The sequence below is a fragment of the Colletotrichum destructivum genome, chromosome 8 (assembly GCF_034447905.1).
Source record: "Colletotrichum destructivum chromosome 8, complete sequence".
Taxonomy (NCBI): domain Eukaryota; kingdom Fungi; phylum Ascomycota; class Sordariomycetes; order Glomerellales; family Glomerellaceae; genus Colletotrichum; species Colletotrichum destructivum.
The window spans coordinates 876460-891466 of NC_085903.1; the positions used below are offsets into that span (position 1 = coordinate 876460).

The 15007-nt window shown below is 58.8% G+C and overlaps 6 protein-coding genes across 6 annotated transcripts; 3 read left to right on the forward strand and 3 right to left on the reverse strand.

Annotated features, from left to right (window-relative positions):
• The first annotated feature begins 46 nt into the window (after positions 1–46).
• Positions 47–2286, forward strand: CDEST_12125 (Putative BRCT domain-containing protein). Its single transcript, XM_062928281.1, has one exon. It carries the CDS (start codon positions 145–147, stop codon positions 2113–2115), a length of 1971 nt encoding a protein of 656 aa, XP_062784332.1. The 5' UTR covers positions 47–144; the 3' UTR covers positions 2116–2286.
• A 92-nt stretch (positions 2287–2378) lies between these two features.
• On the forward strand, positions 2379–4629 carry CDEST_12126 (Putative Rrn9 domain-containing protein). The gene is made up of 2 exons (XM_062928282.1): positions 2379–2796; positions 2866–4629. The coding sequence occupies exons 1-2, from the start codon at positions 2536–2538 to the stop codon at positions 4600–4602; spliced, it is 1998 nt and encodes a 665-aa protein (XP_062784333.1). The 5' UTR covers positions 2379–2535; the 3' UTR covers positions 4603–4629.
• Positions 4630–4750: 121 nt separating this feature from the next.
• Positions 4751–6752, reverse strand: CDEST_12127 (uncharacterized protein; the record flags this gene model as incomplete). Its single annotated transcript, XM_062928283.1, has 3 exons — positions 4751–6286; positions 6520–6674; positions 6735–6752. The coding sequence occupies 3 exons, from the start codon at positions 6750–6752 to the stop codon at positions 4798–4800; spliced, it is 1662 nt and encodes a 553-aa protein (XP_062784334.1). The 3' UTR covers positions 4751–4797.
• A 346-nt stretch (positions 6753–7098) lies between these two features.
• CDEST_12128 (Putative helicase, P-loop containing nucleoside triphosphate hydrolase) lies at positions 7099–9222 on the forward strand (the record flags this gene model as incomplete). Its single annotated transcript, XM_062928284.1, has 1 exon — positions 7099–9222. The coding sequence occupies one exon, from the start codon at positions 7099–7101 to the stop codon at positions 9220–9222; it is 2124 nt and encodes a 707-aa protein (XP_062784335.1).
• Positions 9223–9446: 224 nt separating this feature from the next.
• CDEST_12129 (Putative fungal domain of STAND protein) lies at positions 9447–13651 on the reverse strand (the record flags this gene model as incomplete). The annotated part of the gene is made up of 4 exons (XM_062928285.1): positions 9447–10788; positions 10857–12684; positions 12733–13175; positions 13221–13651. 4 exons carry the CDS (start codon positions 13649–13651, stop codon positions 9447–9449), a joined length of 4044 nt encoding a protein of 1347 aa, XP_062784336.1.
• A 651-nt stretch (positions 13652–14302) lies between these two features.
• Positions 14303–15007, reverse strand: CDEST_12130 (uncharacterized protein; the record flags this gene model as incomplete). Its single annotated transcript, XM_062928286.1, has 3 exons — positions 14303–14526; positions 14557–14569; positions 14690–15007. 3 exons carry the CDS (start codon positions 15005–15007, stop codon positions 14303–14305), a joined length of 555 nt encoding a protein of 184 aa, XP_062784337.1.

The following is a 15007-nucleotide window of genomic DNA, read 5'->3' on the forward strand; positions in this document are numbered from 1 at the left end:
AAAAGTTCAGCGAGAAAGTCGAGAAGGGTGCCCCGCCACAGCCAGAAGTTCTTGAAGTTCTTGAGAGCTTGTGAACCCGCTCAACAACAACACGCACCCTCGTCAACCTTCGACGCAACAACACAACCACACCAATTCGCAAAAATGGGCAGGATTAAGAAGAAGGGCCAGGCCGGAGCGGCCAAGAACTATGTCACCAGAAACCAGGCCATCCGCAAGCTGCAGATCAGCCTGCCCGACTTCCGCAAGCTCTGCATCTGGAAGGGAATCTACCCTCGCGAGCCGCGCAGCAAGAAGAAGGTTTCCAAGTCCTCGACCGCCTCGACGACCTTTTACTACGCAAAGGACATCCAGTACCTCCTGCACGAGCCGCTGCTGCAGAAGTTCCGCGACCAGAAGGCCCTCGAGAAGAAGATCTCGCGCGCCCTCGGCCGTGGAAACGTCGGCGACGCGAAGCGCTTGGAGAAGAACGCGGCCAGGCCCGAGGAGACAGGCAAGCCGAGACACACCCTCGACCACGTCATCAGAGAGCGATACCCGACCTTTGTCGACGCCGTGAGAGACCTCGACGACTGCCTGTCCATGCTGTTCCTGTTCGCCAACCTGCCCTCGACCTCGTCCGTCCCCGCCAAGATGATTGCGCGCTGCGAGCGCCTGTGCCTCGAGTTCCAGCACTACCTGATCGTCTCGCAGAGCGTCACCAAGTCTTTCCTCTCGATCAAGGGAATCTACTACCAGGCAAACATTCACGGCGAGGACGTTTTGTGGCTGGTGCCTTACAAGTTCAACCAGAGGGTCGTTGGCGACGTCGACTTCCGTATCATGGGCACTTTCGTCGAGTTCTACATGACGCTGTTGGGCTTCATCAACTTCCGCCTGTACACGGCCCTCGGCCTCAAGTACCCGCCCAAGTTCGATCAGAACAAGGACAACCAGTCCGCCGAGCTCGCTGCCTTCACTCTCGAGGGACAGAACCTGGCCGCGCTCGAGGATAAGAAGCAGACCAGCAACGGTGAGACCCAGCACAAGGTCGACCCCAAGACGCAGGCCGCGGTCGATAAGGTTATCAAGAAGCTCAAGGACTCGAACGCCGACGACGAGACCGCGACGGAGGAGCAGACCGAATCCACAGAAGAATCCACCAACGACATCGACAAGTTCGAGCCTGCCGCACCCGGCGGCGACGTCCTCCTACAGCCCGAGCACTCCAGCTCTGACAGGGCCAAGCTGTTCAGCAACTGCACATTCTTCCTCTCCCGTGAGACGCCTAGACAACCGCTCGAGTTCCTCCTGCGGTCGTTCGGCTGCAAGCGCATCGGTTGGGACGCCGTCCTCGGCGAGGGTGCCTTCACTACTGATGAGCGCGACCCTTCCATCACCCACCAGATCGTCGACCGTCCCCAGCTCTACGCGGCGAACAACGAGGGAGGCGATGGCGAGGATAATCAGACGTCCCAGAAGCTGGCGCCCAACCAGCGCATTCCCGGCCGGACGTACGTCCAGCCCCAGTGGGTCTGGGACAGCGTCAATGACGAGGAGCTGAAGCAGCCGGACCAGTACGCCCCCGGCGCGCAGCTCCCTCCCCATCTCAGCCCCTTCGTCAGGCAGGTCCAGGGCGCATACGACCCGACTGTGCCTCTCGAGGAGCAGGAGACGGAGGGCGAGGCACTTGCCGAGAGCGACGGTGAAATGGACGTCGACGAGGCGGACGCCGGCGGCATGGACGTTGCCGGTTCTGAAGACGACGAGGAGGAGGGCAGCGAGGGATCCGATCTTGACGGCGTCTCTGCCGACGAGGAAGAGGCCAACGAGTCGGAAGACGATGAGGAGGCACAGCGCCAGCTCGAGCTCGAGGCCGAGCTCACGGGCGGCGCAGTCAAGCCGAAGGAGGCCAAGCCCAAGACCAAGAAGGAGGCGGCGCGCAAGGCGCACGCCAAGAAGATGGCCGAGGAGGCTGAGGACATTGAGCGGGCCAAGGGCATGCTCAGCAAGAAGAAGAGAAAGCTGTTTGAGCAGATGCAGTACACTAATAACAAGAAGAGCGCCGAGGACGAGAAGCTCCGTGCCAAGAGGAGGAGACTGGAGAAGCAGCTCAACAAGAAGGCCAAGGCGTGAAGAGAATAAGACTATAAAAAGCTACTTGTTTCTGTCTGTTTTCTAGACTGTAGTTAGGGCGTTTGTTATACCATAATTGTGGTGTTGGGAAAAGAAATACATGCTTGAAACACTTTGAGACGTAAAACCGAGGCATACACATAAAGAGAGAGAGCTCGTTGAAATTGGCCGTGATGGCGTTCGAGGCGAGTGAGTGAGAGTCTTTTGACATGAAAACTGCTTTCCTTGAGTTCCGGTGTTATGTGATGTGGGTGGTGGGTCCAACTTTTCTTCCCTCCTTCACCTTGCCCAGTGTCCAGCCCACTCAGGACCACAGTCAATACTCATTCCGCTCTCATTTTCCTGTCGGCATGAGCGCATCGCATCATAAGCTTTGACTTTCTTGACGTTACGACGATCCCGGGAAGTAATTCCTGCGCCATGACGGCAAATGAGGAATCATGGGACCTCGACACCGATGAGATCCGCTCAGTCGACTCGGAAGAGCTTTACGAGACCAGGCCCAACCGGTGGAGAGGCCAAAAGTCGACATGGCAGACCTATACGCAGGAGGAGCGGCTACTGCACCGGTCCATGGAACAGCTTCGGAACCGAGACTTGTCGGTGCATCTCTACAACGCGTTTGCGCTGAAGCACCGTCCCGTGCGACCGTCGGCAACGGCAGAGCCCGCCGATGCAGAGGTGAGCTGCAGCAGGACCATTCAGCAAGACACAACACGGCTATCCCGAGTTACTGATACTGCAATCCAGGACGTCGAGAAACCGCTGCAGGAAGTCGTCGACAGCGGCGAGTGGCGCCCGCCGAATCTGTGGACGGCGTGGCCCATGAACCACAGGAATGTGCCGGGCGACGATTTCCTGAAGGAGACCCACGACGAGGACGACGTCTTCACCTTCTGCTCCAAGAAGGAGCTACTGCCCAGCACGGCTCTGGAAGAGGAGCTCACGGCCACGATCCTGCGCCAGGCGAAGGAGCGTTTCCGCCGCCGCCAACGGAAATACTACGAGAGGAATGCCACCAGAGCCCGCGACGAGTCCGCCTACGAAACAACGGGGGCGTCTTCGGCGGCGGCTCACTCGGCCATTTCATCAGACGACAACGATGATGATGTTCCATCGAACGAAGAAGATGCCAAAGAAAAGCCCGACGAAAGGGCCGGAAAGGCCGAAAAGCCCAAGCGCTCCAAGACCTACGAGGCAGTAGTGTCCGCCAACGACGACCTCTCGGCAAACCTCCTCCGTCCATCTGTTCGTCACATTCTCTCCACGCTCGACAACACCCTCACCGCACTCCACAATTCCCGCGTTGCCGGCCTCAGCTACATGACCGACTCCTCCGCCTCGGCCACCGACGGCGAGGCGTCCGAAACCTCGGATGCAGACAGTGTCTCGTCCGCCGTGTCGCGCGCCTCATCGGCCACGAGACGCAAGAGGAAAGGCGCCCCGCGCAGCAAGGCCCCGCGGACGCCCGAGCCGGAGAGGAAGACCACAGAGAGGCGGGGCCGGCCAAGGAAGGCGCAGCTCCCGCTGCCGGGGGAGACGGAGAAGGAGATGAAGATCCGGATCGCGAGGGAGCAGAAGAAGCGCATCCCGTTCTCGTCGGACGAGGAGGATAGCGCCGATCAAGTCGAGGAGGAGGTGAAGAGGAAGAAGGGGGGCAAGGAGGCGGCGGAGATGTCGGAGACGTCGAGGTCGCCACGCAAAAAGGAGGACCTGCCGCCCGAGGCCCGCCTCGAAATCAGGACCAAGACCCGAGAGGCGATCCTTGGGGGTTGGGGGCTAAGAGACTGGAGCGACGTCATTGGCGCGGCGTCCCTTGCGGGTTTCAAGCCCGAAGTCGTCGCCCGGGCGGCGCAGCGGTGCGCAGACCTATTCGGCGAGGGGATGGAGATGCACACGCTCTTCGAGGGCCCGGCATCTAAGGGACCGAAGCCTCAGAGGACGCGGTACCTCCCCAGCGACCGCCACAACCGCCGCGCCTCCTCGTCTATCTCTGGCTCGGATTCCGAGGTCGATCGGCCGGTGGTACGACGACGCGTCCGTTCAAGACAGGGCAGCCTCGCGCGGGACAGCGTGCCGCCGAGCGACTCCGACGTTACCGGCGCCGCTCGCGGACGGAGCTCTCGCGCGCCGAGCCGGGCCCGCAGCGCGTCCCGCAGCTCCTCGGTCGGGCTCTTCTTCTGTCCCGTGGCCGGGTGTCCGCGTTCGGCGGAAGGGTTCGCGAGGAGGGCGAACCTGTTGCGGCACGTGGCGAGTATCCATCCTGGGCAGGCCGTAGAGGCGGGCGACGTGGAGAGCGAGGACGAGATGGACGGCGCGGTGCACGTCGACGGGTTTCTGAAGCCCATTCGGGCCAGGAAGGGCTGGAGGGCCGAGGATACGGGGACGAGGAAGCGCAAGAGACATTATCGCGGGCGGAGGGTGGAGGAGAGCGGTGCGAGTGAGGGGAGCGGTGTCGGGGAGGAGTCAGTGTGGGATTCCACATGATGGAAGCTTCTTGGCAGGTGGTTCTCTGGGAACGTCATCAGGCGGACGAGGCTGCTGAATCAATCGGCTTATTGGACTCGGCCATTACTAGCACTCATTATACCCCATTTCCAACATGTAGTCTTCTAGTAACCAAGGGTTTCTTGCTGCGTGGATCTACACGAGTTTACGCGAGAGCAGGCTACTCTAGGTACTTCACGACGAACTCCTCGCCCTTTGACTGGTTGTCAGCTTCAGCGTCCGGTGCCCTTCAGACGACCCTCTCCTCCTGAAAGAAGCAACGATGGCAGTGGTCCGAAGATGCCGCACCACTCTGTCCGAGTGCTTGAACTTTCGCGTGATAGGAACCGCGCGTTGCAGAGCCAGGCCGGATCCCGCGCGTATCTCGTCAATTGCGACGCCACTGTCCGACATTTCCGTCTCGTGCACCACGTGACCCCAGTCGTTGCCAAAGACGAGCAGGAATCCCTCCTTTTCCCCGGCAGCTCTCGCACACCAGCCAAGGGCCACGACTTCGATCAGTCCTTTGTACCCCACCCCGAGCGAGTGGGCAAAATTCCCGTGCAGCCACTCCACCTCCAGGTCCGGAGACATGGCGGAAGCGTCCAGGGTCCACTCTGGTTTGGGGACATCGAGACGGCCGTGTCCGGCAGAGAATGGCCGGTATCCAAAGATGGACGCCGGGCGGACTATGAAGAAGCTGGGGTTGCCCTTGTAGGAAACCTCGCTGGGGCGAGCCAGATCGTAGGCTCTTTCGTACCGCCGATAGTACAGCTTGCCAAGTCGCGAAGGTTCCAGCAGTATCAATATGTGGTATTCTCTCGTCATGCATCTGGTATCGAACCACTGTGACTCGAACCATCGTGGCTGGGAGTCGCCGACAAAACACTGAGGCAAGGACACACGCAGGCCTCGTGGGCTCAGAGACGGAGACTCATGGTCAGATTCCGCTTCAAACGGTGGTTGGGTCGAACCGCTATGGATCAACCCGTAGGACCAGACATCCGGATCCTGGACAAGGAAACCACTGGGACTCTCGGCGAGCGGCGGGGAATACTCCCAGCCGCCCGGCATGCTGATGTCGCTTATGGAAAAGAGAGAGCCGGATTTCCTCGCCCCAATCCTGGGGATGATGTAGGTTGCAAGGCCCCCGAGCATCAGGGTGTAATCCTCCCGCTCCTTCATCACCGCTTCCTGGAGGCGGACAAATGCCTGTTTGCCCTCGCCGTAGAGGAGAGGCATGGTGACGCCCATGATTCCGAGAAGAGAGTAAGCGATGTCTTCGACGCGTGTCGTCTCGCGCCTCGCCGCCCAGGACAGGCGTTCCGCAGCGTTGCATTCCGAGATGGGCTTTTCGCCGGCCAGCACATCGGGGTTGATCCTCGTGATACGGGCGACGTGCGTCACTAGGCAGGATTTGGTGCCGATTTCGGTCCAGTCCGCAGCGTAAAACTCGACCGTCCCCGAGGCCAAGAGCTCTTGAAGAGTCCAGCCTCGCGTGAACCACCTGCTCGAACCGAACAAGCCATCTCGGTCGAACCCTTCTTCCTCGTCCCATAGGTCAACGATCCGGCTGGCAGTCGAGACATCAGTCAAATAGGCATAGCATATGGCGGATGCTTCATAGTAACGGAACATGGAGTTGATAGCCTCAGAGAGCTCCGCACTGCTCTTCTTGTCGATGCTGTCAATCGAGTGAGAACGTGAACACGATGAATTAAACGAGAGTTGGACAGGCTATACCAGCAAGTGTCGATCCAGGCATACGAGAAGCCATCTCCCGTCGCCTTAGCACAAGTCGCCCTGGTCTATTCAAAGCCATCCTTCTGCATGATAGAACTCCGAGCTTCAGAAGAGGCTTCCTTCTGGCAGTTCACCATCATCATCTCCTCGAAGCTGACTTCACCACTTACCCACGTGTGAGATAGGATCACGTAGGGCTTCCGGGGTAAATCGTGGAACTCCTCAAGCTCCAAAGTTTCAGTATTGATAACTCTCACGTCGACCGAGAGCGGCGTTAACGCGAATCTGGTCACGGTGAGAAGAGACCCAGGGCTTCGGATCAGGCTACGCTATCTGAGCGGCCCAATTAGGGAATGTAAGCGTTGTCTGCCTCATTAGTCACGGCTTACATCCGACCCTGCTTTCATACACCGTTGAACAAGCCCTATATTCAAGCATTATGCCTTACGCACAACTAGGCTGAAATTGAGGCAAGGAAGGGCGAACGTTGATCGGTAGACTCGGATGTCGAACTGTAATCCAACACAAGAAGCGCATGGTTGGATCTCTAAGACGGGTAGGTAGTGAAAAGTGCCAGCCCAAATTATTACCTAATCAGCTAAACTATATACCACCCCGCACAGTATACAATTCACTGTGCGGACACTGTCCGCTGTCTCCACATTAAAATTTCCATGTCCATCGCATCTTTCATTTTCAGCAAAGGCTTCAGACCCTCGATCGGCTCAACTCGACAAGGGACTCGCTCAAACCATGGATATCCTCAAAGTTTTGTCGCGCGGCATCAAGCAGCCACCCAAGGGCGCCAAGGGCGCTAGCAAGCCGCCAGCGAATTTGCCGTCCGCCGGCAACCGGACGAACCCCCAGCTCTTCCACGACGAGGTGCCCTCGGCGCGCGGCCACAAGAGGAAGCGCGGCAGAGACGAGGTCGAGGAGAAGGAGGAGGAACAGCTGCCCGAGGTCGACTTCTTCGCCCCCAAGACCGACCCCTCCGAAGAAGCAGCCAAAGTCAAGGAGGCCGCCGCTAAAGAGAAGAAGAACGCACCACCTCCCTCCCCCGCCGTCAAGCCGAAGCTGCTTCCCGAAGACGAGTGCCGACAGATCCTCCGCTCCCACCGGCTGAAGCTTACCTTGCTTTCCGAGCGCCACAAGAACCCGTCCAAAGTCACCAAAAGCAAGAAGAAGAAGAAGGTCGCCGTCGAGGTTGAGAAGGAGACGAACCAGCTGCACCCCCAGCCCTTGACCACCTTCCGCGAGCTTCGGACGAACTACGGCATCGCGCCGCTGCTGGCGGAGAACCTCGCCCATCAGGGGTTCAAGGTGCCGACCGAGGTCCAGCTCGGCGCCTTGCCGCTGCTTTTGCAACCAGAGCTTGCCCTGAAGGAGGTTCCCCGTAATGAAGAGCTTGGCGATGTCTCCAAGGGCATCGATTTCCTCGCCGTCGCGCCGACAGGCAGTGGAAAGACAATCAGCTTCTTGATCCCCGCCATTAACTCGATCATGCAGAAGAGGGCCACTGTAGAGGACCAGGACGAACACGACCTATCCGCCATCATCATTGCCCCGACGAGAGAACTCGTCTTCCAGATCGTGAACGAGGCGCGCAAGTTGGCCCAGAACTCGGGCATCAAGGTGGCCGGCATGAAGAAGGGCATGCGCCTAGCTGTCGAGGAGGAGGAGAAGCCCGAGAGCGAGGACGAAGACATGGAGGATGAGGATGATGGTGAGAAGTCTGACGACGACGAGGACAGCGAGACAGAGCCCGCCAGGACAAAGTCTGTCGTCAAAGCCGACATCCTCGTCACAACGCCGGCGCTTTTCTTCAACTTCCTCACGTCAGGGTCGCCGAAGACGAACCGCAAGCTCCCCAATGTGACGTCTTTGATCCTCGACGAGGCAGACGTGCTACTTGACCCCCTGTTCCGTGAGCAGACCATGGCCATCTGGTCCGCGTGCCCCAACCCCGCGCTGAGAACAACCTTCTGGTCGGCGACCTTTGGCTCCAACATCGAAACCCTCGTCACCGAGGCGCAGTCGGCAAAGCCCGAGCCCAAGCCGCTGATCCGTCTCGTGGTCGGCCTCAAGGACACGGCCGTCCCCAACGTCACTCACAAGCTGGTCTACACCGCGACCGAGAAGGGCAAGCTCTTGGGTCTGCGCCAGCTTCTTCACCCCACGGCCGGAGACGATTCAGGCCCGCCGCTGCGACCCCCGTTCCTGGTATTCACCCAGACCATTGAGCGCGCGACGGCCCTCGAGGAGGAGCTCAAGTACGATATCCCGCTCGCGGCCGGCGGCGCCACCAGAATTGCCGCGCTGCACAGCGGCTTGGCGGACAGGGCACGCGCAGACATCATGCGCCGCTTCCGCGCCGGTGAAGTGTGGATCCTCATCACGACTGACGTGCTCGCGCGCGGCGTCGACTTCGCGGGCGTCAACGGCGTCGTCAACTATGATGTGCCCGGCTCCAGCGCCGCGTACGTCCACCGCGCCGGCCGCACGGGCCGTGCTGGGCGCGAGGGCGGCGTCGCCGTCACCTTTTACACGACGGACGACATCCCCTTCGTCAAGAGCGTCGCCAACGTCATCGCCGCCAGTGAGAAGCAGGCCGGCAAGACGGGCGACGAGGCCAACGTGCAGAAGTGGCTGCTCGACGCCCTGCCCAACGTCAGCAAGGCCGACAAGAAGAGGCTGAAGGAGAAGGGCGTCGAGGCCCGACGCAGTCACGGGGCCGCCATGATCTCATCCCAGAGCAAGTGGGACCGGCGCAAGGAGACGAATAGGCAGGGCGCCACCGCAGCGAATAAGCAGAGGATGAAGCACGCCCGAAGGGTAGACGAGGGTGATGGGGGGGAATGGGGCGGCATCGACGACTAAGCTGGGTGATTTCCATTGATCGAACTAGGCCGAGGTCAGAGGGGCAGCATACAGATAGATACCGAGCACACCGCCGTAGTCCGCGTGCCTCTCGAGAGCGAAGGCGTATAATCTTACGATGCAAACTACCTGCCATCCCATCTACCATACCCTTTATCGTGTTACAGAACTTACACGTCAACGTCCTCATGTAACTGCAGTAGCAAGGAAACAAACCCATCGGCTCACTCTGTCGGTGACGCGCTGAGCACCCGCCGTACCGTCTGCAGCCGCCTCTCGGCCGATTTCCTCATCAGCACGTCGGACCTCTCGAGCTCACCCTCCCACTTGGCCACCAGACGCCCGACCTCGTCCCGATAGACGCCCCGCTGCATCGGCAGCTCCGCGTCCGCGCCGCCGCCGACGAGGAGGCCCGTGAATCCCATCCAGTCCCACAGCGAATCGATCCCCATCGCGAGGTGCAGCGCCGTCAGCCCCTCCGCGTTCGGCGTGTCGACGCCCGCCCTGCCCGCCTTATGCCTCAGGATCTCCGCCACACGCGCCTTGACGGCTTTGGTGGCGACGGCCGCGGCGGCGGCTGCAGCGGCGGTTGGGTGGCGCGCCTGCGAGACGAGGTGGTGCAGCACCGCGTTGCCGTCGTTGTCCAGGACGTCAATGCGCGCGCCGCAGTCCAGGAGCACGGAACCGAGATCCGCGGCGCTGTTCCGCCAAAGCATCGTGCGACCCAGGTGGTCGCGGGCGTCGACGTCGACGCCGTGGGCCACGAGGGTCCGCAGCAGCGTGTGCCTGAGCTCGCGGTCGGCCCGGCTGCTGCAGAACCTGCCCAAGAAGAAGACGGTGACACCGTAGCCTTCCGAGAGGGACTGACCGCTGTCGCCGACGAGGAAGTGGATGATCCGCCTGAGGCTCTGGTCGCGCTGCGGGCACAGCAGGGCCTTGGCGTCGAATCCCCAGTCTGCGAGGTGGTGTGCCTCGATACCACATCTCGCCATCCAGTCGACGACGGCCTCGAGGCACGTAGAGGGCTTCCGAGCCCCGAGATGTCGGTCGTCGTCTGGAACCCTGACGTTGTCGACGGATGCTCGCAGGAGCTCTTTGAGCCCCATTTCGGCACCCATCTCCTGGACGGCATAGTCCTCCGGAGAGACCAGGCTGAGAAGAAGCTCTAGTCGCTGCGCGTGACCGGTCTCGATGTTGCTCAGTATCAGGCTCTTGGTCACGCTGCGCCGGGTCTGGTTCTCGGCCCTCTTCAGGATCGAGATGACAGAGTTGTACCAGAAGAGTCCTTGTTCCCCCAGTTGCATGTGGGCTATCTCCTTGGCCACGTCTTCAGCGGTTCCAGAATGGGAGCTGGACTTTGGGTAATGCGGAATAGCCTCCAGCTGCTCGCATGTTTCTTCAAGCGTGAGGAGCTGGGATGATTTGCCGTCCGGCGGGTGCCCTTTGGAAGGGTGTTCCATAACCCCCGACAGCGTAATTTTCTCTGTCCATTCTTTGCCGCACTGGAAGCATGTGGAGGAGTTGGATGTACAATCCGAGCAGAACAGGTGTCTACATGGCAAGAGTCTGAGAACGCAAGGCGGTTAGTAACGATGCACGCGGACAATAATGACTTGTGACGAGACGGCACTCACGCCAAGTTACACATGTTAGTCTCGCACTGAGGACACAACACCATTATACGCTTGCCTCTGACTTGATCAGATACCTTCCTGTCCAGGGAGCTGATGTTTTGTAGCTCCGGCCTCGCTGATTCGGACACCATATCAGAGTGCCCTTGTGGCACCGACAGAGGCACCTCCAATGTGAGCTGCCTTTTCTCGTAGTCTCTCAGCGACACCGGAGTCCAGGCCGGGATGCCGGTTACGCTCCGGAACGCCACCGCGTTGAGGATCTGCACGTTGACAAGGCGGCTGTTCCGCCAGTCCCAGTGCTGGTGGGAAGCGCCCATGTAGATCCGCTGCAGGAGCCTGGCTCCGGCCCCCAAGGCCATCTCCCAAGCGGAAGCGGCCGCTTGCCTGTGTAATCGTTTGTCGTTGTCTCTGGGACGGAGGAGGCCGGGGGAGATTTGGGTGCACACAATCCGCAGCTCGCCATCCGCCCTGCCGTACGGAGCTGCGAGGGTCTCGAGCGGACAGTGCCGGGCCGGCCAGCCGAGTCCAGAAACCGACGCCGAGGGCTCTGTGTGTAATGACCATTCTGGATATGCGTTGTATCTGTGGCTTCTCCTACAATCGTCGCAGCGTCCGCAGTCCAGATAACGGCGGTGGAGGCGATGCGTGACGAGAGACCCCAGATCGTGATGGGGAGAGCAGCGTAAGGACTCTTTGATCGGGGCACGTTCTCCCACGATAATCTTCAGATGAACAAGCACGGGAGGAACGACGCGGAGACGGATACCATCAGTCGATTCCCGGGCTCGCTGACCAGACTTCAGCATCATGTCCTGGACGGTTGACATCCGGTGGTTTTTGCCATCCGTGGGCATCAATAGCGGCTGTCGCGACCAATTGGTCTTGTCCTTAAAGCCGAGACCGGAGTCATCCAGAATCTTGATATCAGGGTCGAAGTCCGTCATGGCGAGCACATCGCCGACCCCGAGCCCGAGATTCGCGGCGGTGGACGTGATTCGTAACGCGTTGCCGAAATCCCAAAGATCGTCAAGACGGCGGAACTCGACGTGGTCTCTCAGCCGGGATGCGATCCGGAGTTGGATCCCGCCGATGAACTCGAGCCCCGTGACTTGGTGCTCGGCCGAGTATTCCCAGCCAAGGGGCATGGCGACGAACTGCCTAACGGTCCCGTCGGCGGATCGGTAACCGTCCAACCTGAGCTGTCGCGGGCTCACGATGTAGTCGGTTCTTTCATCGTCGTCGTCGTTTGTTTCCGAGGCCGTCTTGCCCGACAAGCAGTTGATGGAACCCGCGTACAGCTTGGTTGCAAAGTCATCTTTGTCGCTTTGAAGGCGTCCGACGACGCGCTCAGAGTCATTGCTGGGTTTGAAAACGATCGCCAGGGCCTCTCTCTGGAACATGGGGAAAAAGAAGCCGCCTTTGGATTTCATGGCGGAGGGCAGCCTGGAGGCGTGCTCCTCCGCGTTGAAGAGCGGAAACGGACCCAAAAGCGCGGAAGTCCCGTGAGACTCTCCATCCTCCGGAAGCCGCAGCGTTCTCTGGAACGTGATGTTGGTGTTGATGCGAGGATCAAAGGCGTCCTGCACAGCAAGGGCAGACGCTCGCTTCTCGATAGAGGGGCTCGCAGAACTGTGGAGATTGACGGTATTTCGGAGACACCCGTTATAAAAGTCGATTAGTCTCTCATTGCGATTGATCCTCAAGCCTGTCTCGACGTCGTAAGAGCTGTGGCCGCCGGTGATGGCTACGAGAGACGTATTCCAGGGCAAGAATGGGGCAAAGCTGGTGCCGTCAACCACGTCCATAAATCCGCAAGTGTATTCGTACTCTGTAAGGCTGTCAGTTCTGACAGTTTACACGGTGCCGGGTGATTTACCTTGGCTGTTCAGGAGGGAGATGATCTCGTACAACGGGGCATCCCGAGGCGCAATAATTTCCTTGGTCGTCTCTTCCGAGAACTCATGTTTCTTGAGCCCCTCGATGACCAGCCTCACAGTTGAACACCTGGTCTGTGACGCCGAAGACAGAGGGGGCGAAAGATCGCTCAAAAGATTCTCGCTCAACTCCGTAGAAACGCCTTGATCTGCCTCCGGCGCGCTCCACGTCTCCAGCCAATCTTCGAAGGATGAAAACGCCTGCGCTACCGACGGTTCATTCAGGGGTTCATCGTCGAAATAATAGTCATGGAACTGGTGGCCTGTCGGCACATGTGCCGGCTGCGTCCACTGCTTGGATAGCCTGAGCTCCTGGACGGTGTTGAAGATCATGACTAGCATATCAAACTGACTTGCACCCGAGCAAGCCCTGGGGAACAACTGCCTCAGCCGGTGCAACTATTGTAGCAAAGTGGGGTATGAGACCTACTGCATCGCAATAAGCAGAGTCGCCTTCTGGCTCTCCAAGACAACTTGTAGCCTCTCGATCTCCTTCAACGTCTCTGGGCGTGTCATCTTCTGCTGGAGCCTTCTGAGAGAATCCCATGATCTCTGTACGGAGGTCCCCGAAGGCGCTTGTGGGTGCAGCTTGCGGAAAATCTTGCTGAGCTCGCGCAGAGTCTGCGCGCAAGAGCTGATGGGCTGCTGCAGGCTTTTCTCCCCGGGGCGCGTAAAGTCGGAAGTCCACATGCCCTTCGTGATGTTCCCGAGAGCCGCTTCGAGTGTCTGAACGTTTTCTTGTACCGACCCAGACACCTGATTTGTGTACCGGTCGCCGACTGTCTTCGCCAGCTTGGCGGTTGACGCGGCCAGCGTGATAAGGCCGGCAACGCTGGCCGCGATGGACAAAGGATCTGCCATTATGCTTTCTGGTCAGCCAGTCCAATTACCATGATCAATGTTATGAAGTGGAGGCTCTTCAAGTCGCCCAGGCTTCTTTGAAGAAGAACTGTCGAGACCAGGCTGGCGACGAGCACCTCACCTAGTGACTTATTACCCCTATGTATCCCGGTCTGTGTCGCCGTATGGCATTGGACAGATAGCAAGGCATGCCGCAGCGACTTTATCGTCGCACCAATGGGAATCGTTCAGGGAATCTCAGGTGTTCAGCTGAAAATGCACAATCCCACCTCATCTCCATCTGTGAATCACGCCAATGGGGATCTTAGTTCTTACACTTGAGCTTATGTGTAAATTTGGTAAGCCAACGTTTCTAGCTCGCAGCAATACTGACTCAAAACACCCATCTGTACCTGCTACATCAAACCTTTCTCAGACTCATAAGTTGAACGTTAAGCTAATCCCCAGTGGTGTCGTGTGCGCTCGAGGCGGATGTTTCCAAGGCTTCATCAAACTTCAAACGCGGCCATCACGCAGTCAGGACCTTGAGTCCGCCTCCCATCTCTTGAAACGCTCCAGCTTGATGACATTTACTTAAGGAACGCCCAGTAGACACTTTTTCAAGAGCGTTCCTAAGCCTGCCGCACAGCTAGGACGCGCAGGCCAATCTTCTCATGCTTTCATGGCTCCGTCGTTTCCGTCCTCCCAATTGGCGAGCTTCTGTAACAGGTAGTCTCGATGCCTCCCGTGAGGTATTGGAAATGTGATGTCGGCGCCGTTTCTAGCAAGTAGGTCGGCGAAGTCTTCGTTACCCCAGGACGAGATCTCTTCCCCAGCACCAGGTGGTATGGACTTAGTCCGTCTTTGTTGAGGCTGTTTACCACCGCCTTGCCTGCCTGGTGCCGGAGGATTTATTCAACACTGACCCAAGCTGCTAGTCTAGGGTGATATAATACCGAAAATTTGATGTGGCCATGAACTAAACTATGCAAGACAGTGTCGCTGTTTGCAGCTCGGATATCTAGGCGAGCTCCGGCGTCCACCAGGTCCATGACATACGTTGGTATTGTTATAAATGACGTTTTGCCCTTTCTCATCTAGTGCATTTAAATCGCAGCCATGATCCAGGAGAAATTGCAGTAAAGTTCGCTCGCTTGTTGCTTGGCCCTTTTGACTGAGAAATAGAACCTGCTGAGAAAGGTCGAGGAAGTCAATAGCTCCACATGAGAGCGTTTGCACAATCCCAACAACGTTGAAGACCGTTACACGATATTCCCAAAGTCGGCTGAGACTTTGATGACCATGAGGACGGATCATGCTGCAGATGTTGAGCCCCCAAGCCTGTAGATCTCGAGCATGAATTGATCGCATCTCCAT

Bases quoted from the DNA above. Each gene is read 5' to 3' on its own strand.
- CDEST_12126 (XM_062928282.1), top strand. From the start codon at position 2,536: ATGACGGCAAATGAGGAATCATGGGACCTCGACACCGATGAGATCCGC. The intron at 2,797-2,865 runs GTGAGCTGCAGC...ACTGCAATCCAG, and splicing joins CAGAGCCCGCCGATGCAGAG to GACGTCGAGAAACCGCTGCA.
- CDEST_12125 (XM_062928281.1), top strand. From the start codon at position 145: ATGGGCAGGATTAAGAAGAAGGGCCAGGCCGGAGCGGCCAAGAACTAT.